The 23,847-nt window shown below is 41.4% G+C and overlaps 2 protein-coding genes across 2 annotated transcripts in view; one reads left to right on the top strand and one right to left on the bottom strand.

Annotated features, from left to right (window-relative positions):
- Positions 1-866, bottom strand: part of LOC126272435 (N-alpha-acetyltransferase 35, NatC auxiliary subunit) — a 137,386-nt gene extending 136,520 nt beyond the window's left edge. The window contains exon 1 of the mRNA XM_049975305.1: positions 697-866. Within this exon, the coding sequence (XP_049831262.1) occupies positions 697-758 (62 nt within the window). The 5' untranslated portion in view covers positions 759-866. The remainder of the gene's footprint in view (positions 1-696) is intronic.
- A 158-nt stretch (positions 867-1,024) lies between these two features.
- On the top strand, positions 1,025-23,184 carry LOC126272384 (probable U3 small nucleolar RNA-associated protein 11). Its single transcript, XM_049975202.1, has 2 exons — positions 1,025-1,143; positions 22,328-23,184. Exon 2 carries the CDS (start codon positions 22,342-22,344, stop codon positions 23,101-23,103), a length of 762 nt encoding a protein of 253 aa, XP_049831159.1. The 5' UTR covers positions 1,025-1,143; positions 22,328-22,341; the 3' UTR covers positions 23,104-23,184.
- Positions 23,185-23,847: the final 663 nt, after the last annotated feature.

Raw genomic sequence — 23,847 nt, 5'->3', positions numbered from 1 at the left:
TGGACTATAACAGGGGGTATTGAACATATACAGAAATGGGCAGCACGAATGCTTACAGATTTATCAGACTCGTGGGTGAATGTCACAGCAATGTTGAAAGAACACACTTGCTAACAACCTATACCGCGTGAGCCTACTTACAAAGTTTCAAGATCCGGCTTCAAATGCTGACTCAAGGAATACATTACAACCACCTACATATCACTTCTGTAGGAATCGTGTGTGCAAGATTACATTAATTACAACAAGCGCAGAGGCATTTAATCATTCTTCCGCGCGCCAGACATGAATGGAACGGGAAAAAGCCTCGTAACTGGTAAGATGGGGCGTATCTCTGCCATGCACTTAACAGTGGTTTGCATTGTATAGATGTAGATGCATAAAACAAAGTCTTGGAGCGAATGAAGCAGGCAAATTTCTTGCGTTTACGTTACCAGTAAATTCTACGCAACTATCAACATGCTGGGGCAGGTACAGCCTCCACAAAAACTTTTATTAACGACTACATCGTTATAGCTTATATACATGGGATTGGAGATATACACTGCACTCTGTTAACTGAGTTCTTTACTGTCGTTCTGTAACCTTTCAATGCCAAAATCAACGGTGAACGTCAATTCACACCATTACCATCACTCCAACAGCGACTTTTTAATTGCACACACGTAAATATTTTACTGTGCAGTTATTGCTCACCCATCTTTCTGACCATCCTCTGTAATTTCAGGATTCCCATCATCAAATTCTATTGACGCCATGCTCCAACACAAACTCAATCCACCGAGCTCACTGACACAAACAGCCAAACACACTTGTTGACTGTATCGACCGAACAGGAATCGAGTGCGTTTCCGGAGTAAATTGTAATATAACGAAACTATGGGAAAAACTGACACATGAATGCGTGTAATATATTTGACTAAATGTTTATTACCAATATATAGAAAGAAGTAAAATTTCTATCATTAGCTATAGAGTGATATATTATTTCAGGCATGTTTACGCAGTGGGAATGGAATATCTCGATAGCGTATTATCTTTGGTAAGCCGATTGTATGTTTGTCAACACTGAAGAACACAGACGGAACACATGTTCCAGGACAGAAGTAGAAGTGGGCTAGTTTCTATACTTGTAAACAAAAAGTAAGTAGCGTAATAACAGTTGCATAGTATTGACCCAATTGCTGTCAGAAATTTCATTCTTGATGTTTCCTTTCCAAGTTATATGACAGCATCTGTTCCTTTCATAATTTCTTTCCGTTACGTTTACATTGTTTCTCTTGATTTTCTCTACCTCACATTATGTTAAGCTTATTTCCATACCTGCTTCTTCAATTACTCCCTGCCATATATTTATCATAATACGAGGTAAAATAGGACACCTTTTTTCCTCTAATGATTTCAGCAATTTCACTCAATTATACGTATAAACTTACATGCACAAAATCCTGGTGACTTCGTAGCCTGTATATTTTGTGAAAATTTTCTATATAGCTTCGCATTTGACAGCCTTTTTAAATGAATACTCGTGTGTCCTTTTACCTTGCAGAAAGAGTTAGCATAGGACATTTTACAAAAAGCTGTTTTTTTTTTCCAAAGAAGGGTAATTCTAGCTATTCGAAATACCAAACATTGGTCACAATTTCAAATTTAATTTGATAAAAAACTGAAATGGATCATAGTTCAAATTTAAACTTGTAGTGCCCTCATGATACAGTTAGTGATGTCACTAACGCAGTTATTGAGGTCATTTCCATTAAATCACCATCATCTGGGGAAACATATGTTTTGTTGCATTTTAATGATTTCCCCAACAACTGGATCTGAAGCTTTACCTGATAATTAGAAGTAGTAAATAATTGTGCATAAAATTTATTCTCATATTCCTTCTTAGTGTCCTTGTTGTATACAAGTTTAAGACTGCAAATGCACCTACTGGTACACAGCTTGGAGAAAAATTAATACTTTTAGATGGCAATTGTCTTTCTTCATTTTCTTCTGCTGTTTCCTCTACAAGTGTTTCAAGAAAGGACATGTTTCCATTTGAATCAGAGTCATGAACTGAATACATCTCACATTAATGTCGGGTTTCTTATCTTTGTTTTTGTTGACATGTTTCTTTGAAGTCCCAGGAACTGCATGTGTGGTGCAGTCTCTCAGTGATATAGTTTTTCCTGCAGGAACACCCAGTCTTTCCATTTTACTTCGCAGGGGTTGTGTCTCATTTCTTCTGATTTGTTAAAGAAAATTTTCTAAGGTTTGAACCCATTCTGGTTCATGGAGACTGGTAGTTTTGGATCGAGGCAATTTTATCAGCACTTGTTCTCTGCCTATAGACAATGCCTCTACTTCTGAAACCCGATTTCAGATTCTTTTCACAGTTGTCACCAAGCTCATTGAGACATTTGTTTAGCAGTCCAGGAAACCGGTCTTTTGTAATCTTTCCTCTGTTGTTCTGTTTCCAGTTCTCAGTAACAGTTTTTCACTTAATTTTTAAATGCCTGAAAAAGGGAACATCGAGTTGTTGATGGATGGCTATGCTGTTGGAAGGAAGTAAAACAAATTTGATGATGATCTGACATTCAGATATTACTTTTGCTGATACATGGCTGCTTAGATCATCTTCAATTAAAATTTTTGGAGGTTCAGCCCTGAATTGTTTGAAATAAGGCAAAGCTACCATTTAAAACCAGTGTTCAGAAATTTCTATTGTGAGCCAACCACTTTTGACTTTGTTAAAAACTGATCCGTTTGGTCTCCCTTCTGTCCAGAAGCTGTACAGATTTTGTGCTTTATATGTCACGTAGGGAGGCAGCAGTATCCCACCAGCTGTTCTACATCTACATTTATACTCCACAAGCCACCCAACGGTGTGTGGCGGAGGACACTTTACGTGGCACTGTCATTACCTCTCTTTTCTGTTCCAGTCGCGTATGGTTTGCTGGAAGAATGACTGCCTGAAAGAATCCGCGCTCGAATCTCTCTAATTTTACATTTGTGATCTCCTCGGGAGGTATAAGTAGGGGGAAGCAATATATTCGATACCTCATCCATAAGAGGATGTCGTTATCAGGAGGAAAAAAACTGGCGTTCTACGGATCAGAGCGTGGAATGTCAGATCCCTAAATCTGGCAGGTAGGTTAGAAAATTTAAAAAGGGAAATGTATAGGTTAAAGTTAGATATAATGGGAATTAGTGAAATTCGGTGGCAGGAAGAACAAAACTTCTGGCCAGGTGACTACAGGGTTATAAACACAAAATCAAATAGGGGTAATGCAGGAGTAGGTTTAATAATGAATAGGAAAATAGGAGTGCAGGTAAGCTACTACAAACAGTATAGTGAACGCATTATTGTGGCCAAGATAGATACTAAGCCCACACCTACTACAGTAGTAGAAGTTTATATGCCAACTAGCTCTGCAGATGACGAAGAAATTGAAGAAATGTAAAATGAAATAAAAGAAATTATTCAGATAGTGAAGGGAGATGAAAATTTAATAGTCATGGGTGACTGGAATTCGAGTGTAGGAAAAGGGAGAGAAGGAAACATAGTAGGTGGATATGGATTGGGACAAAGAAATGAAAGAGGAAGCCGCCTGGTAGAATTTTGCACAGAGCACAGCTTAATCATAGCTAACACTTACTTTAAGAATCATGAAAGAAGGTTGTATACATGAAAGTACCCTGGAGATACTAAAAGGTATCAGATAGATTATATAATGGTAAGATAGAGATTTAGGAACCAGGTTTTAAATTGTAAGACATTTCCAGGGGCAGATGTGGACTCTGACCACAATCTATTGGTTATGACCTTTAGATTAAAACTGAAGAAACTGCAAAAAGGTGGGAATTTAAGGAGATGGGAACTGGATACAGAGTTTCAGGGAGAGCATAAGGGAACAATTGACAGGAATGGGGGGAAGAAATACAGTAGAAGAAGAATGGGTAGCTTTGAGGGAGGAAGTAGTGAAGGCAGCAGAGGATCAAGTGGGTAAAAAGACGATGGCTAGTAGAAATCATTGGGTAACAGAAGTAGTATTTAATTTAATTGATGAAAGGAGGAAATATAAAAATGCAATAAATGAAGCAGGCAAAAAGGAATACAAACGTCTCAAAAATGAGATCGACAGTAAGTGCAAAATGGCTAAGCAGGGATGGCTAGAGGATAAATGTAAGGATGTAGAGGCTTATCTCACTAGGGGTAAGATAGAGACTGCCTACAGGAAAATTAAGGAGACCTTTGGAGATAAGAGAACCACTTGTATGAACATCAAGAGCTCAGGTGGAAACCCAGTTCTAAGCAAAGAAGGGAAAGAAGAAAGGTGGAAGGAGTATATAGAGGGTCTATACAAGGGTGATGTACTTGAGGACAATATTATGGAAATGGAAGAGGATGTAGATCAAGATGAAATGGGAGACATGATACTGCGTGAAGAGTTTGACAGAGCACTGAAAGACCTGAGTCGAAACAAGGCCCCTGGAGTAGACAACATTCCATTTGAACTATTGACGGCCTTGGGAGAGCCAGCCCTGACAAAACTCTGGTGAGCAGGATGTATGAAACAGGTGAAATACCCTCAGACTTCAAGAAGAATATAATAATTCCAATCCCAAAGAAAGCAGGTGTTGACAGATGTGAAAATTACCGAACTATCAGTTTAATAAGCCACAGCTGCAAAATACTAACACAAATTCTTTACAGACCAACGGAAAAACTAGTAGAAGCTGACCTCGGGGAAAACCAGTTTGGATTTCGTAGAAATACTGGAACATGTGAGGCAACACTGACCTTAAGACTTATCTTAGAAGAAAGATTAAGGAAAGGCAAACCTACGTTTCTAGCATTTGTAGACTTAGAGAAAACTTTTGACAATATTGACTGGAATACTCTCTTTCAAATTCTAAAGGTGGCAGGGGTAAAATACAGGGAGCGAAAGACTATTTACAATTTGTACAGAAATCAGTTGGCAGTTACAAGAGTCGAGGGGCACGAAAGGGAAGCAGTGGTTGGGAAGGGAGTGATGTAGGGTTGTAGCCTCTCCCCGATGTTATTCAATCTGTATATTGAGCAAACAGTAAAGGAAACAAAAGAAAAATTCGGAGTAGGTATTAAAATCAATGGAGAAGAAATAAAAACTTTGAGGTTCGCCGATGACATTGTAATTCTGTCAAGAGACAGCAAAGGACTTGGAAGAGCAGTTGAATGGAATGGACAAGAGTGTATAAGGAGTATATAAGATGAACATCAACAAAAGCAAAACGAGGATAATGGAATGTAGTCGAATTAAGTCGGGTGATGCTGAGGGAATTAGATTAGGAAATGAGACACTTAAAGTAGTAAAGGAGTTTTGCTATTTGGGGAGCAAAATAACTAATGATGGTTGAAGTAGAGAGGATATAAAATGTAGACTGGCAATGGCAAGGAAAGCGTTCCTGAAGAAGAGAAATTTGTTAACATCGAGTATAGATTTAAGTGTCAGGAAGTCTTTTCTGAAAGTATTTGTATGGAGTGTAGCCATGTATGGAAGTGAAACATGGACGATAAATAGTTTGGACAAGAAGAGAATAGAAGCTTTCAAAATGTGGTGCTACAGAAGAATGCTGAAGATTAGATGAGTAGATCACATAACTTATGAGGAGCTACTGAACAGAATTGGGGAGAAGAGGATTTTGGGGCGCAACTTGACCAGAAGAAGGGATCGGTTGGTGGGACATGTTCTGAGGCATCAAGGGATCACCAATTTAGTATTGGAGGGCAGCGTGGAGGGTAAAAATCGTAGAGGGAGACCAAGAGATGAATACACTAAGCAGATTCAGAAGGATGTAGGTTGCAGTAGGTACTGGGAGATGAAGAACCGTGCACAGGATAGAGTAGCATGGAAAGCTGCATCAAACCAGTCTCAGGACTGAAGACCACAACAACAATCCATAAACGAACCCTCTTGAAACCTGGTGAGCAAGCTAAAAAGCGATGCAGAGTGCATCTTTTGCAGAGTCTGCCACTTGAGTTTGCTAAACATCTCCGTAACGCTATCATGGTTACCAAATAACCCTGTGACGAAATGCACCGTTCTTCTTTGGATCTTCTCTATCTCCTCCGTCAGCTCGATCTGGTATGGATCCCACACTGATGAGCAATACTCAAGTAATTGTCGAACGAGTGTTTTGTAAGCCACCTCCTTTGTTGATGGACTACATTTTCTAAGGACTCTCGCAATGAATCTCAACCTGGTACCCGCCTTAGCAACAATTAATTTTATATGATAATTCCACTTCAAATCGTTCCGCACGCATACTCCCAGATATTTTACAGAAGTAACTGCTACCAGTGTTTGTTCCGCTATCATATAATCATACAATAAAGGATCCTTCTTTCTATGTATTCGCAATACATTACATTTGTCTATGTTAAGGGTCAGTTGCCACTACCTGCACCAGGTGCCTATCCGCTGCAGATCTTCCTGCATTTCGCTACAATTTTCTAATGCTGCAACTTCTCTGTATACTACAGCATCATCCGCGAAAAGCCGCATCGAACTTCTGACACTATCTACTAGATCATTTATATATATTGTGAAAAGCATTGGTCCCGTAACACTCCCCTGTGGCACGCCAGATGTTACTTTAACGTCTGTAGATGTCTCTCCATTGATAACAACATGCTGTGTTCTGTTTGCTAAAAACTCTTCAATCCAGCCACACAGCTGGTCTGATATTCCGTAGACTCTTACTTTGTTAATCAGGCGACAGTGCGGAACTGTATCGAACACCTTCCGGATGTGAAGGAAAATAGCATCTACCTGGGAGCCTGTATCTAATATTTTCTGGGTCTCATGAACAAATAAAGCGAGTTGGGTCTCACACGATCGCTGTTTCCGGAATCTGTGTTGATTCCTACAGAGTAGATTCTGGGTTTGCAAAAACGTCATGATACTCGAGCAAAAAACATGTTCTAAAATTCTACAGCTGATCGACATCAGACATATAGGTCTATAGTTTTGCGCATCTACTTGACGACCCTCCTTGAAGACTGGGACTACCTGTGCTCTTTTCCAATCATTTGGAACCTTTCGTTCCTCTAGAGACTTGCGGTACACGGCTGTTAGAAGGGGGGCAAGTTCTTTCGCGTACTCTGTGTAAAAACGAATTGGTATCCCGTCAGGTCCAGTAGACTTTCCTCTGTTGAGTGATTCCAATTGCTTTTCTATTCCTTGGACCCTTATTTCGATGTCAGCCATTTTTTCGTTCGTGCGAAGATTTAGAGAAGGAACTGCAGTGCGGTCTTCCTCTGTGAAACAGCTTTGGAAAAAGGTGTTTAGTCTTTCAGCTTTACGTGTGTCATCCTCTGTTTCAATGCCATCATCATCCCGGAGTGTCTGGATATGCTGTTTCGAGCCACTTACTGATTTAACGTAAGACCAGAACTTCCTAGGATTTTCTGTCAAGTCAGTACATAGAATTTTACTTTCGAATTCACTGAACGCTTCACGCATAGCCCTCCTTACGCTGACTTTGACATTGTTTAGCTCCTGTTTGTCTGAGAGGTTTTGGCTGCGTTTAAACTTGCAGTAAAGCTCTCTTTTCTTTCACAGTAGTTTCCTAACTTTGTTGTTGAACCACGGTGGGTTTTTCCCGTCCCTCGCAGTTTTACTTGGCACGTACCTGTCAAAATGCATTTTACAATTGCCTTAAACTTTTTCCATAAACACTAAACATTGTCAGTGTCGGAACAGAAATTTTCGTATTGATCTGTTAGGTAGTCTGAAATCTGCCTTCTATTACTCTTGCTAAACAGATAAACCTTCCTCCCTTTTTTTATATTCCTATTAACTTCCGTATTCAGGGATGCTGAAACATCCTTATGATCACTGATTCCCTGTTCTTCACTTACAAAGTTGAAAAGTTCGGGTCTGTTTGTTATCAGCAGGTCCAAGATGTTATCTCCACGAGTCGATTCTCTGTTTAATTGCTCGAGGTAATTTTCGAATAGTGCACTCAGTATAATGTCACTTGATGCCCTGTCCCTAGCAACCATCCTAAACATCTGAGTGTCCCAGTCTATATCTGGTAAATTGAAATCTCCACCTAACACTATAATATGCTGAGAAAATTTATGTGCAATGTATTCCAAATTTTCTCTCAGTTTTTCTGCCACTAATGCTGCTGAATCGGGAGGTCGGTAAAAGGAGCTAATTATTAACCTAGCTTGGTTGTTGAGTGTAACCTCCACCCATAATATTTCACAGGAACTATCCACTTCAACTTCACTACAGGATAAACTACTACTAACAGCGACAAACACGCCACGACCGGTTGCATGCAATCTATCCTTTCTAAACACCGTCTGTGCCTTTGTAAAAATTTCGGCTGAATTTATCTCTGGCTTCAGCCAGCTTTCTGTACCTATAACTATTTCAGCTTTGGTGCATTTTATCAGCGCTTGAAGTTCCGGTACTTTACCAATGCAGCTTCACAGTTTACAATTACTATACCGATTGCTGCTTGGTCCCCACATGTCCTGAGTTTGCCCCGCACGCTTTGAGGCTGTTGCCCTTTCTGTACTTGCCCGAGGCCATCTAACCTAAAAAAAATGTCCAGTCCACGCCACACAACCCCAAACCCCAAAACCCACAACCCCAAAAACATGACTGAAACACTTGATTTATTTGAGTCAACAGTTCTTTAAGGATGTTGACAGCCAAGTCTGACAATGACTAATTTTCTTCTTGGGTCATCAGTAATATTGTTTGAGGCTAAGGCAACTAGGTAGATGCAGTGTTTCTTGATTTCCGAAAAGCATTTGACCCAGAACCACGGCTATGCTTATTGTCAAAATGCAGTCATATGGTGAATCAAGTGAAATTTGTGACTGGATTGAGGACTTTTTGGTAGGGAGGGTGTAGCATGCTATCTTGGATGGAGAGTCATCGTCAGAAGTAGGAGTAACTTCAGGTGTGGCTCAGGGGCCCCTGCTGTCCGTATTGTATATTAATGACCTGGCAGACAATGTTAATAGTAAAGACAGGCATTTTGCAGATGATGCAGTTACCTGTAATGAAGTACTATCTGAGAGAAGCCACATACATATTCAGTCAGATCTTGATAAGATTTCAAAGTGGTGCAGAGATTGGCAACTTGCTCTAAATGTTCAGAAATGTAAAAATTTGCATTTCACAAAATGCAAAAACATAATATCCTATCACTATAATACCAATGAGTCACTGTTGGGATCGGCCAACTCATACAAATACCGGGGTGTATCACTTGGTACCAATATGAAATGGAATGATCACATAGTTTCAGTCATGGGTACAGCAGGTGCTAGACTTTGGTTTATTGATAGAATACTCGGGAACTGCAGTCAGTCTACAAAAGAGATTGCTTACAAATCACTCGTGTGACCCATCCTAGAATATTGCTCAAGTGTTTGAGACCCTCACCATATAGATATCACAGTGGATATTGAACATGTACAGAGAAGGGCAGCACGAATGTTCACAGGTTTGTTTAATCCGTGAGTGTGTTTCATAGAGATACTGAAAGAGCTGAACTGGCAGACTCTTAAAGGCAGGCTAAACTTTCTGAGAAAGTCTATTAACAAAATTTCAGAGAACTGGCTTTAAATTGTTACTCTATGAATATACTACAGCCCCCTATGTATCACTCCCACAGGGATCATGAGGATAAGATTATAATATAATAACTGGTGCAATGGGATGTATCCTCTTCCATGCACCTCACGATAGTTTGCGGAGTATAGGGCTAGATGTAGAGTGGTCTCACCATAGCTTAAAATGAGATGTGGTTTGATACCTTCAAAAGATTGTTGCAATTCATCAAAATATTGATTTACTACCTCATGAGTGAGTTGAGCTCTCGATCTTTGCACATTCGGAAACAATCTTTGTGAGCGTTTTTGTTTGTGACGAGAGAAAAATGATAAAAACCAATCTTTGCCTGGTAAATTATTGTCGAATATCTTTCAGTAATTCCTTTGTGGTCAGGGAATGATTTCACTAATAGACGAATGTCTGAAGGTGTCAAAGGGAAACCTGAGTCTCCTGCGGAAATGATATAAGACACAAGGACATGTTGATCATCTTTAGAAATTGTGTAAGGTCTGCCCACTTTTCCAATCTTTACAGACTTTATATGATGATCTAAAGTGGATCTGGTGACCCCGTATAATTTAGCAGCTCTTCTTACAGGTAGAACTTTATTTTTCACTTCTTCAATCGCTTTCTGCAATTGTTCATGAGTGAAACACGATATTTACATGACCCAGTCTTCCTCTTTGGATTTCTAGGCATACTGATTCTCGTAAAACAGAAAAACATGCTATCAATATGTTGAACATCACTTAAAAATAACAAGTGGATAACATACGATACTGTCCCATGGCACCCCACAACTGCTCATTCGAAGAATTTTGGCAAACAGTTTTACTTCTGTTGGCAGCACTACTTACAAATGTGTCAGTGCAACATCAATATTTGATGTTATTTTACAAAAGCATTGATACTTACTCATTAATGAAGGTCATTTCAGGACAATCATAGTTTCTTGGTGCATATTTTAATGTTATTTGCACCTGATGTTAAAAATAAGTTGAAACTCACCTTCAGCAAATACAACTTTTTATTCAAAAATAAACCAGCACTTCTCCGACCACATCCTCATAACATAAACAGTATCACTAGATACCAGTGTAATCACAATGTGCACTTTAAAAAAATCAATGTCAGAATGGCTCATGTTACTCCAATGTTCTATTTTACTTTCCAATTCCTGCGCATTGCCTTTCCAAGTCATCTCATCGTCTGCATATGCTATGATTTTCATATCCTGTGCAGCTGACCCTTGCTTGGCAAACGTTGGTTATACATGTTTCTGATTGTGAGTTGCATTCGTTTTGACAATTTCAAGCTACTCATTCCATGCCTCCTCCCTTCCTTTCTAACAGTATCATAAGCCTTTTTTTATATCTCTGAATGCAACTTCTGTGTCTTTCCCAAATTTCCGTTTCTTCTCTCCTGAGTGTCTTAACTGTAAGGTTGCTGTCCTTGTTGTTGTTGTTCTTCTCTTAATTGTTGTTTCTATCTTGTTCTTGATTTTCTTTAAAATTATCCTTTTATAAAGCCTCATGCAGTGTCACAGTACTGCTGTTCCTCCATAGTTCTCAGACTCTGTTGTTACCCTTCTTAAAAACAGGTACAATAATTACCTTTTCTGGTCATGAGGAATCTTTCTTTAAATTCATATTATCCTCATTATTCTTTACAGCCACACAATTCCAAAGGTCCTTCAACTGTGATCATTTTCATTGTGATGTCATTTACACCATGAGCTTTGCTGTTATTAATTTCTAATACAGCTTTATGTACTTTCCATCATATGCAGATCTCTTCTGTTTCCTCTGTAATGGTGTTACCATTTTTGGCTTCCTGTTTTTAATTGTGTGTATTTGTTTCATTCTGTTCTTCATATAGATTTTGGAAATATTTTTTCCATACTTTCAAAATCCTTCTTCCTTGCACAAGCCTTTTGAACTTTGTCGATGACTTTGGAAGTCTTTTCTTTTCACTTCGTTAGATGTTGTCACCCCAAAATTCTCTTCTGTATCTTTTGTAACTATTTCCCAAGACATCATATTAGACAATGCTATCATTTTCCTTGCTGTTCTGCTTTGTGATTTCCATTTGTCTCCAAAATCTCCTGTCCTGTTTTTGAATCCTTCTCTTTATGCATTATTCTCCTCCTTTAATGTTCAGCAGTTCTCTCATTTCATCATGGAGTTTCTATGTGTCTGACTTTTGATGATGATCTTCCACATGTTTGTTTTGATGTCTTGACTAGGGCTTGTAAATCTACATCTACATAGATACTACACAAGCCACTGTACAGTGCATGTCAGAGGGTACCCTGTAGCACTGCTTGTCATTTCCCCTCCTGTTCCACTTGCAAACGGAGCGAGAGAAATACAACTGTCTGTACACCTTTGTATGAGCCCTAATCTTATCTTCATGGTCCATACATTTAATGTATGTTGGCAGCAGTAGAATCTTCGGTAATCAACTTCAAGTGTCTTTTCTGTAAATCTTCTCAGTAGTGTTTCTCAAAAAGGACATCACCTTCCCTCCAGGGATTCGCATTTGAGTTGCCGAATCATCCCTTTGACACTTACATGTGGTTTGAACCTACCACTAACAAATCTAGCAGCCCGCATTTGAATTGCTTTGATGTCTTCCTTCAATCCGACCTGGTACAGATCCCAAACACTTGAGCAGTACTCAAGGACAGATCATTCCAATGTCCTACATGTGTTCCCCTTTACAGGTGAACTACTCTTTCCTAAAATTCTCCCAATAAACCGAATTTGACCATTTGCCTTCCCTACCAGTTCTCACATGCTCATTCCACCTCATATTGCTTTGCAATGTTACACCCAGATATTTAAATGACTTGATTGTTTCAAGCAGAACACTAGTAATACAGTATCCGAACATCACAGGTTTGATCTTCATACTCATCCTCTTTTTATTTAAATTTTTCTACATTTAGGGCTATCTGCCATGCATCACACCAACTGTAAATTTTGTCTAAGTCATCTTATATCTTCCTAAGGTTGCTCAATTTCGACACCTTACTGTACATCACTGCATCATCAGCAAATAGCTGCAGATTGCTGCCCACCCTGCCTGCTAAATCATTTATGTGTATAGGGAACAACAGCAGTCCTATTGCACTTCTGTGGGGCACTCCTGACGATTCCCTTGTCTCTGATGAACACTCATCATTGAGGACAACATACTGGATTTTATTATTTAAGAAGCCTTCGAGCCACTCACATATCTGTGAACTTATTCCATATGCTTGTATCTTCATTAACAGCCTGCAACGGGGCACCATGTCAAATGCTTACCGGAAATCTAGAAGTACAGAATCTATCTGTTGCCCCTCATCCATAGGTCTCAATATATTGTGAGAAAAGGGCAAGCTGAGTTTCACATGAGCAATGCTTTCTAAAGCTGCTGATTCATGAACATAAGCTTCTCAGTCTCAGGAAAGTTTATTATATTCAAACTGAGAATATGTTCAAGGATTCTGCACCAAACAAAAGTTAGGGGTATTGGCCGTAATTTTGTGGGTCCGTTCTTTTACCTTTCTTGTATGCTGGAGTCAGCTTTGTTTTTTCCCTGTCGCTTGGGACTATGTGCTGGGCAAGAGATTCACAATAAATGCAAGCCTGGTGCCATAGAGTACACTTTGTTAAATCGAACTAGGATTCCAACCAGACCTGTGATTTATTTGCTTTCAAATCTTTTAGTTGTTTCTCTATACCAGCTATACTTATTACTATGTCACCCAAACGGGACTCTGTCCTATGGTCAAATGATGGTATGTTTGTATGATTCTCCTGTGTGAACAGTTTCTTGAACATGAAATTTAAAATTTCAGCTTTTGTTTTGCTATCTTCAGCTGCCACACCATACCAATCAACAAGGGACTGAATGAAAGCCTTAGTCCGGCTTAGCTATTTTGTGTACAACCAGAATTTTCTCGGGTTCTCAGTCAGATCGTTTTCTAAGCTGTGACAGTTGTAGTTATTGTTTGCTCCGTGCATAATTTTTTCACATAAGCACAAATCTCTACTAACCTTCACTTGTTGTCATTTACGCATTCAATTTTGAACTGAGAGTGCAACAGCATATGCTTCCTCAGCATCCACCAAATTTGGTTGCTAAGCCATGGTGGGTCTTTTCCATCTCCAGACCACAATTTACAGTCTGCTTAAACTTTGCCCATAATTCCTCTATATCCATCTTACTGGAACTAAGTGATGCCAATTCACTGTCCAAGTGCCTCCCAGAGGGTCCACAACTCTTTTGTGGATACGTGCGTAGTGAGCATGGGACCCCGAGCTAATGTGACCCTCCTTCCTTTCCGGGTTGCATACCTTCCTTTTCTGCATCGTTCCCCATCTTGCCCCCCCCCCCCCCCCCCCCCTCCGGCTTTCCACCGCATCTTTCCTTCCCTTTCTCTCCCTCTGGGAGTATGTTTTGTGCCTATGTCCAGAGACGGACGCTCGAAAATGTAAAACAGTCTCTCTTCTTCACTTTTTCTGCTGGCAAGTCTTTCTCCTTCCTTTGTCCTTCTCTTTTCATTACCTCTTCTCTTTACCCTTTTCTCCGCTGCGGCGTTTGGCACCTCTCTTTTTTCCTTTCCCTTTCTTTTTTTTCTCCTTTCTCTTTTTTCCTCCCTGTGCATGTCTGAAGGCCGACCCACGCATTCCCATGCGTAGCCGGTGACGGGGTAACTCATAATTCCCCGTCCCGGGTAGACAGGTAGGACACGTACGTACCCCCTGGTAACGGCCGGGCCCAGGGAGGGGTGATTACCTGAGCTGATACCTTCCGAAAGTGCAGATTGGTCCCTCCGCCCGTTTCTCGGGAGGTGTGAACAATCACTTAAAGCGGGAGTGCCCTCAGAGAGGGGCCCCAACAAGGAAGGAGCATGCCATCGGAGACACTGGTAATCATGGGGGATACTTCCACAATGGTTTCATCATCATTTACTATGTCTGCTCACAAGCGTAAGTTCAATGAGTCTCAGTCACAGACAGTTCTTCCATCATTGCCTCAGTTCCTTGTTGTTTCTCGCTCTGACGAAGGTCAAGACTTCTCCATGGTCAACCCTTTCATTATTCAGAAAGGTGTCGATGCAATTGCAGGTCCTGTAAAGTGTTGTTCCCGATTATGAAATGGCACCTTGTTGATAGAAACAGTCAGTGCCCTCTGGGCACAAAAATTGCTGCGTACTTCACTGCTACACGCCTTCCCTGTCCGGGTGGAAGCGCACCGCACTTTAAATTCCTCACGTGGGGTAATTTATACATGCTCCCCTGACGAATTGTCCGACGAGGAAATTCAAAACTACCTGTCTGACCAGGGCGTCGCGGCTGTTCATCGAGTTGTGAAAAGGGTTGACAAGAACATCGTTCCAACCCGTACTGTCTTCTTGGCATTTGACGGAGTTCAACTCCCATCAAACATAAAAGCAGGCTATGAGATAATTTCTGTTCGCCCTTACATCCCAAACCCTACGCATTGCTATCCGTGTCAGCGGTTCAATCATACCAGCCAGTCCTGTTCCAATCCGGACAAATGCATTACGTGTGGCAAGGATGCCCATGAGGGTGCTTGTCCACCTCCATCCCCTTATTGTATCAATGGTATGGTTGACCACACTGCTTCCTCTAGAGATTGCTCCATTTTTAAAGATGAACGGTTCATTCAAGAAATCGGAGTGAAGGAAAAGGTGTCGACCTTTGCTGCTCGAAAGTTGTTCGCCAATCAAAAGCCCACTATGCCTCACACAGGTAAATACAGCACTGTCCTTGCCTCTCCTCGGCCTACAAAGGAGGCAGCCACTCAGACTTGTGATCTCACCTATAGTGTCACGGTCGTCAGATCTGCCAGCTCAAAGATCGCCCGTTCAACCTCCCCACTCTCACTTGCTCGCTCTATTGCTCACCCTTCATCGGGTTCTGCTAAATCTCGAGCCCCAAAATCAGACACCTGGACTTCCAAAAAAGAGCCTACTCGTGAAGATATTTTACGTACCCCAATTTCACAACCATTGGCTCCTTCTCCATTTCAACGTTTTGTTTCCAAAAAGGCTAAAAAGAAACCCAGTTCCTCTCCTTCTCCGCCACGGCGTGTCTCCTCTACAGCACCGCCTGGCGGTAACCGCCCTTGGCCAACTTCTGTGTCACTGAGGTGCGCTGCTGGTGGCCAATCAACCGGCCGATCGCTGGTGGCAGGAGCTGCTCCCGAATAACGTATGGATCGGGATTTTCTGCCTTTGACTGAATGCCATTCCATGCTGTTGGTCGCAAGCTCTGAGCTGTCGTTGAGTTGAGGGCAACCTTGGTCACATTCTTCCATTTTCTGTCCACCCTATGTCCATTATCCATTGGAATATCTGCGGCATTCGAGCCAATTGGGATGAATTGTCGATCCTCTTGCAATCCTACTTGCCGGTCAACTTCTGTCTTCAGGAAACAAAGCTGTGTCCCCAAGACCGCTTTGTTCTCCCCCATTTTCAGTCGGTCTAATTTGATCTCCCCTCTGTTGAAGGCACTCCAGCTCATGACGGACTCATGATTCTTCTCCATGATACTCTCCATTATCACCCAATCCCGTTAAATACTTTCTGGATACACTTTCTCCCTTTGTACTGTCTACATTCCATCGTCCACACCAATGGCACGAGCTGATCTCCTTCATCTTCTTGGTCAGCTTGCGCCCCCCTAATTGCTGGTTGGGGATTTCAATGCCCACCACCTGCTTTGGGGATCTCCGCATCCTTGTCCGCGCGGCTCACTATTGATAGACGTCTTCCACCTTGCGGATCTTGTTTCCCTCAACACTGGGGACCCTACGTTTTTGTCTGCCTCCACGACAAATTTCTCTCATTTGGACCTTTAGGTCGGCACTGTTGCGCTAGCTCGGCGCTTCGAATGGTTCACTCTTGCTGATACACATTCGAGTGACCACTTTCCATGTGTCCTTCGACTGCAGCCACAACTGCCATATATGCGCCCAAGACACTGGAAGTTTGCCCAAGCCGATTGGACACTTTTTTCGTCTCTAGCGACATTCGCTGACCGTCACTTTCCTAGTGTCGACGATGAGGCCACTCATATTACAGAAGTTATTCTTACAGCTGCAGAACGTTCAATACCTCGCACCTCCGAATTGCCCCAGTGCCCCCCAGTTCCTTGGTGGAACACGGTGTTCCGTGACGCAATATGTGAGCGGCGACGAGCTCATCACGCTTTCAGACACAATCCTACTTTGGCCAACTGTATCCGCTATAAGCAGTTCCATACGTGATGCCGTCGCGTCATCCACGATAGCAAGAAGGCATGCTGGGAATTCTTTACTCGCCCATTTAACACCTTCACCCCTCCTCAGAAGTTTGGAGTCGGATTCAGCAGTTATCTGGAGTGCCTAGTTTCTCCCCAGTCTCTGGGATCACTGTCGCGCATGATTAGTGGACCCTGTCGCAATTTCTAACTCATTTGGTCAACACTTCGCTGAGATTTCGAGCTCTTCAAATTACCCGCCAGCATTTCTCACGAAGAAACGTGCAGTGGAAGTGTAACCTCTTGCCTTCTCCTCTCAAAAGCGCGAAAGCTACAATACTGTTTTCTCCGTGCAGGAACTCCAACATGCACTCTCTTCTTCTCGCTCTTCCGCTTTAGGATCGGATGGTATCCACATACAAATGTTACTGTATTTATCATACCATAGTCTGCGTTACCTCCTTCGCCTTTATAATCGAATTTGGACCAACAGTACTTTTCCCAGACGATGGTGGGAAGCTATCGTCCTTCCTGTTCCGAAACCTGGAAAGGACAAACATCTCCCCACTAGCTATCACCCCATTTCTCTCACGAGTAGTGTATCTAAGGTTTTTGAGCATATGGTGAAGTGCCGTTTAGCCTGGTGGCTGGAGTTCCACAGTCTTTTAACACCTGCCCAAAGCGGTTTCCGAAAGCATCGTTCTGCAGTTGACCATCTTTTTGCTCTCTCCACTTATATCATGAACAATTTTCTCTAGAAACGCCAAACAGTAGCGATATTTTTTGATCTGGAGAGAGCATACGATACCTGTTGGAGGACAGGCACCCTCTGCACACTGTTCACTTGGCGCTTTCAAGGTCGGCTGCCCCTTTTTCTTCGTGAATTTATGGCAGAGCGCACATTTAAAGTGCGGGTGAACACTACTCTCTCCCGTACCTTCTCCCAAGAAAACGGGGTACCCAGGGCTCCGTGCTAAGTGTTGTACCGTTTGCCATTGCCATAAATCCAATTATGGAGTGTCTCCTTCCTGATGTCTCGGGCTCCCTCTTTGTGGACGATTTTGCGATCTACTACAGCTCTCAACGGACCAGCCTTCTTGAACGACGTCTTCAAGGATGCCTCGATCGCCTCCACTCTTGGAGCATCGAAACCGGCTTCCGCTTTTCTCCCAGTAAGACCGTTTGTGTTAATTTTTGGCATCGTACAGAGTTTCTTCCACCTTCCTTACATCTAGGTCCTGTCAACCTTCCGATCACGGACGTCGTAAAATTCTTGGGTCTTATGTTTGATAGAAAACTGTGCTGGTCCTCCCATGTTTTCTATCTTTCGGCTCACTGTTTGTGATCCCTCAACACCCTCCGTGTCCTGAATGGCACCTCCTGGGGAGCAGACAGAGTGGTCCTTCTCCGCCTCTATCGAGCCTTAGTGCGCTCGAAATTGGACTATGGCAGCATAGTTTACTCCTCTGCTTGACCGTCTATTCTTCGATGTCTCAACTTTATCCACCACCGTGGATTACGTTTAGTGTCTGGAGCTTTTTACACCAGCCCTTTGGAAAGCCTTTATGCTGAGACTGCTGAACCTCCACTATCCAAACGGCAAGCTGTCCTTATGAGTCATTATGCTAGCCATCTGACTTCCATGCCTGCAAATCTGGCCCACGACATTTTTTTCGGCGCCTCCTTGGATTTAGGGCATGCTGACTGCCCTTCCTCCCTACTACCATCGGAAGTCCGCTTCCGTCAACTGCTCCATTCTCTTTCCTTCCACTTTCCTAAAACTTTCTTGACAAGTTGGGGTACAGCACTGCCTTGGCTCCAGCCTCGGACCTGCCTGCTCCGTGACCTTTGTCAGTTTCCCAATGATGGTACCCCTTCTCTTGTTTATCGTCGGGCATTTGCTGCTCTATGCGCACAAATGAAGGATGCCACATTTATTTACACTGATGGCTCAAAAACATTGTTTGGTGTAGGGAGTGCCTATATTGTTGGCGACACCCCAAATCAAATTCGGCTTCCCGACCAGTGCTCAGTTTATACTGTGGAGCTTTACGCTGTTCACCAGGCTGTCCAATACATCCGTCACCATCAGCGGATACAGTATGTTATCTGCTCAGACTCTCTCAGCTCTCTCCTCAATCTCCAAGCTCTCTACCCGGTCCACCCTCTGGTCCACCAGATTCTGGACTACCTCCACTTGCTCTACTTGGGGGGCGTCTCCGTGGCGTTCCTCTGGATCCCAGGACATGTTGGTATCTGTGGAAATGAGGCAGCCGATATAGCAGCCAAGGCTGCAGTCTCTCTTTTTCGGCCAGCTATTCGCATGATTCCCTTCGCCGATCTAGGGAATGTTTTATGTCGTCTTGTTGCTCTTTTATGGCAAGCACATCTGTCGACACTTCCCAATAATAAATTGCGGGACGTGAAAGCTCTTCCCTGTGCTTGGACCTCTTTCTCCAAACTCATTGTCGGGAGGAGGTAATTTTAACTAGACTCCGGATAGGGCACTGTCTTTTTAGCCATCGACATCTCTTAAGTGGCGATCCTCCCCCACTCTGTCCCCACTGCTCTCAACTGTGGACAGTGAGACACCTTTCAGGGTTTCTTCAATGACCCTTTCAATAATCTGTTTTTCCTCATTGAGATTAATGCTTGGTATCACTTTCACTTCTGTCAGACATCTTCTGATTTCTTGAGTTACAATAAAGTTTTTATCCTGAATTTCTGTAGCAAGTTCCAACGGTGTGTGGTGAACTTGTGGCTACCTGTTTTCTTATACCATCCATTACCAATTATTCATTTATTTCTCAAACATGTGTCTAGTAATACCTCCCCTTCGTCTCTCTTGTGATCATCTCAGTGTCTTCATATGACTGCTTCATATCCTCTTTTATCATTCCAATCTCTAACATCTAAGTCTTGTTAAATGTTACAGCATCCTCCAGTTTATCAAAAATCTTTTTCTTATAATCTGTTTTGAGGAACATAAACCTGGACTACATCAAGAATATTTCTTTCCATCATAATCTTAAGTTAAATATTCTGTCACACGTTTTCCACGTTAAGTTCTTGTTCACCAGTTCTTTGACTACTATGATTGTGGTACCAATTCTTCTTTTGTCTCTTCCTTACCACCACACCTTCTGCATTTACATCTACATTTGTACTCTGCAAACCACCATGAAGTGCACGGCAAAGGGTATGCAAAGTGCAAATTGGTTTGTACATGATCAGTGTTTTTGGTAATAATCGTGGTTGGATTTTTTGTTATATCTGGGAGTGAGTTAGGGCATCTATAGAAGGATACAATTTTATGTTTTTGCCAATTGATCCCTTCCAACTTGTCCTAACAATATGGCATGCAACATCAGTTTCCATGTCCGGGCAGCTGAGTTTCTTGTCTGTTGCGAAAAATGCAACTCCAGTTTCCATTAGCCTATTCTATCAACACACACATGGATTTGCCCTAAAAACATCATTGCACTATGAATTTCAGGTTATTGCCTGCTTTCTGTTTCTAGTTGTTTTTTTTAGCTTTAGTGTGTTGTTGGAGTATTTCTAACTCTGGCACTTTTTGTGAATTACTGATACTTTGGCATCTCTTGCAACTATCACTATCTCTGTTTGATGGAGAGTCATCTAATCTGACTAACCCTCGTGTGCATCTGCACATACTGTGAGCTACCTGAGTAGCAGCCTCCAGTGTGTAGTACACATTTAGAGGGACTCTACAGTTTTCAAAGCTGTGGCGTAAGTCTATGAAGTCTCAACCTAGTTTGTCATGGAACGTTCAAAGGCTGTGGTTCAAGTGTGCCACTTGACTCTAAACCAGAGGGCACAATTAGTTATAAGGGCAATGCTACTTTGTTGGAATACTGTAAGCTGGGCTTGTCGTCTAAACCTTCTGTGCCACTTGTTGCAGTGATGCAGGTATGACCTCCAAGGCCAGATAAAAGGCATTGTTGATTGCAACATCTGCAACAGTCTTCACTTGGTTGCATCCTGTTCTCTCAGTACCTGCCACAACAACTTCAACATGATGAATGGCACACACTTAGCACACAAGGTGATCCTTCCCATTCCTTGCTGCCTTTTCCCTCAAGAGTACAATTATTCACTGTATGTTCTAACTGATAATGATTAACAGATTGCATCTGCTTCCCTGACTTAACCATTGCAACCTTCCCAACAGACTGTGTGAGTGTAACTGGCTCAGTTTCATTGAGAGGTAGCAACTTGAACTTGTTGGTTATAGATATGGTTTACACTCTTGAGTTCTTGCTGGTCCCTGCCTCCCATATACGAGGTCCCTAGACCTACAGCTGACATGTCGTTCAATCAAATGAACAAATGGTGGTAGATCTCGTTCTTGTTCTCCTTGTAGAGGAGACAGTGTCAACAGTAGGGGATAGTACTTAAGGTATCTTTGGTTCATGTCCCTCAGTAGACCTCTCTACACACCCAGAATTCTGCTGCTCTTTCTTTACTAATCTCACATAAGACCTTATTGATGACATGAGTTGTTTTTGTAAAAGGATTCAGCAGTGCTACTGCAAGAATTCAAATTGAGCGAGAATCCCAGGCAACCAGATGTGCAAGGTGGTTAGTCAGGGCAAACATTTATATCCATCTATTCTTTGACATTAAATACTTTTAATTAAGCATTATTTTCTCTGTAACACCTTGAAACTTCTCATAAACAAAACAATTCTATTTTTATTGCATGCATCACAAATATTTTATTTTTATTGCATGCATCACAAATAAGTTAGTGACAAATTTCTCAGTATATCCTTGGACTCAAAAAGTTACCACTGACCTATCAATCATCATCTTTATTTTCTTGGCCCTTATCTTTTATCTTCACAGGATCTGTGTGTTAATTATTGTATTTGGAAATGTTAGAGGTAGACAATGACTGGATGCCCTTCCTTCACTGTTGTCAGCTTTTGAATTGATCTTTGATATGCATTTGGACCCTGTTTCCTTATCCCTCATCTATGCAGCATTGTTTACACCAACTTGTTTCACCAGTTAATTTAGGCAGCACTTTGGTGGTAAATTGAGAAAGTGACATCTATGCATATTCTTTGAAGTGACACATACCTGAAAGAAGAAGTGGTTATTTCATATACTGTGATGGTTTTTTCCAAGATGATCATGGTCATCTGTCTTGATAATCAGTTACAAGCAATTACTGTTACTTTTAATTACATACTGTTTAGTCCCAGTAAGAGTTAGTTGTTCTGCCGTGGATTGCATATAGAGCTCTAACTCAATTTGAAGTTCTAATGTATTGCTGAAAATTTGGTTGATGACCAACTTATGTCTTGAGTTACTGTCAGTCTGCCACTTCTTTGTTTTTAATTCGAAACCATCCATACTATTTCTGCAAAGTGTGTATGTGTAACTGTGTATGCAGTACTAAACTTAAATTTGTATATTTTCCTCTCCTAGGTTAATTTTTCGCGATGTCCTCATGGAAGAAGACTTCAAAGGCAAACCAGAAAACACACCGAGAAAGATCTCAACTAGAAAGCAGGGCACACCTGGGAATCCTAGAGAAAAAGAAAGATTATAAAGAGAGAGCAAAAAATTATGGGAAAAAGAAAAAGACACTCAAAATATTGAAAAAACGTGCTCTAGATAGAAATCCAGATGAGTTTTATTTTCATATGATCAATTCTCGTGTTATGGATGGTGAGCATCACGAAGTTGATAAACCAGATGAACATACACCAGAGCAGATCAAATTGATGCAAACTCAGGATTTAAGGTACGTTACCACAAAACGAACAATGGAGTCAAAGAAGATAGATAAACTTCAGTCACAACTTCACTTGATCGATGTAGCAGATCAAACGGAAAATACACACATATTCTTTGTCGATACAGAAGAAGAGGCCAAAAAATTTGATGTTGCCGCTAGGTTAGACACACATCCCTCCTTGCTCGGTCGGCGAACAAACCGACCTAGACTGTCAGTTTTGAAGAATACATTGTTGCCAGAAGTAGATGAAAATATTTTGGAGAAAGCTGTTCTTCAGCGGACTCAGGCATACAAAGAATTGAGCAAGAGAATTCAGCGTGAGAAGGAACTCGCAGTTGTACAACAGAAGCTCGAAATTGAACGTCATCTTCAAAACAAAAAGGAGGAACGTCCAAAGAAAATCAAACCTGGGTCACAAGATTCTGCACCTGTCTACGAATGGAAATTTGAACGGAAACGATAACTTTTATTTTGTAAATTAAAAAATGCATTTATTATGTACTTGTGTATGATTGTGTAATAAATAAAGTATTGTTACAAATGAGTAGCCATCTGTTACTTTGTGGTCACTGTTTATTGCAATGAAATACATGCAGTTCCTTTGAGAACTTTAGCAAGTGTTGTAAATATGGCATGTGTTGTGACCCTACAGTGGGTGCTAGTGTGTCTTCTGTGCCTCCAGAACTTCAGAAGATGGCTGCATAAAAGTACAAGACATACAGAAAAATGACATGCATATCAGTGGATACAGCATCTCCCCAAGTTTAAATTTGACACATCCCATGGCACAGTTGCAGTAGTGGCTAGATGTGTCGGAATATGTAACCAAATAATCCACTTCATATTGTCATCTAGAATTAGTTAATGCTTACAAATTGGCAACACAATGAACAGATTTTCAAATGGGCTGCTGTTTTGCTTTTCTGGGCAATTCGTGTTAGCGATCCAATGAATTTCAGCCACTTATTAATGTTTGCTGCATGGCAAATTGTCCTTTTATTGAGCATCTGTAATATGAGTTAAAACTTGGATACACACGCTATCCACTGTTATGTGTAAGTTTGCAGTACGTCTTGTGTTCTTACAGTCGTCTTCTGAAATCTCAGAGGTATTTTTGAATAACAGTGTATGGTATGGTCATTAATTTATCAAGGATATTAATGCACTAAAATTGGCTCCTCGTGTGTGCTATAATGTAATGTTCATA

The sequence above is a fragment of the Schistocerca gregaria genome, chromosome 5 (assembly GCF_023897955.1).
Source record: "Schistocerca gregaria isolate iqSchGreg1 chromosome 5, iqSchGreg1.2, whole genome shotgun sequence".
NCBI classification, from domain to species: domain Eukaryota; kingdom Metazoa; phylum Arthropoda; class Insecta; order Orthoptera; family Acrididae; genus Schistocerca; species Schistocerca gregaria.
This window is presented reverse-complemented; position numbering and strand designations above follow the sequence as displayed.

What these genes read in the sequence shown, in the direction of transcription:
- LOC126272384 (XM_049975202.1), top strand. Translation starts at nt 22,342, where the DNA reads ATGTCCTCATGGAAGAAGACTTCAAAGGCAAACCAGAAAACACACCGA.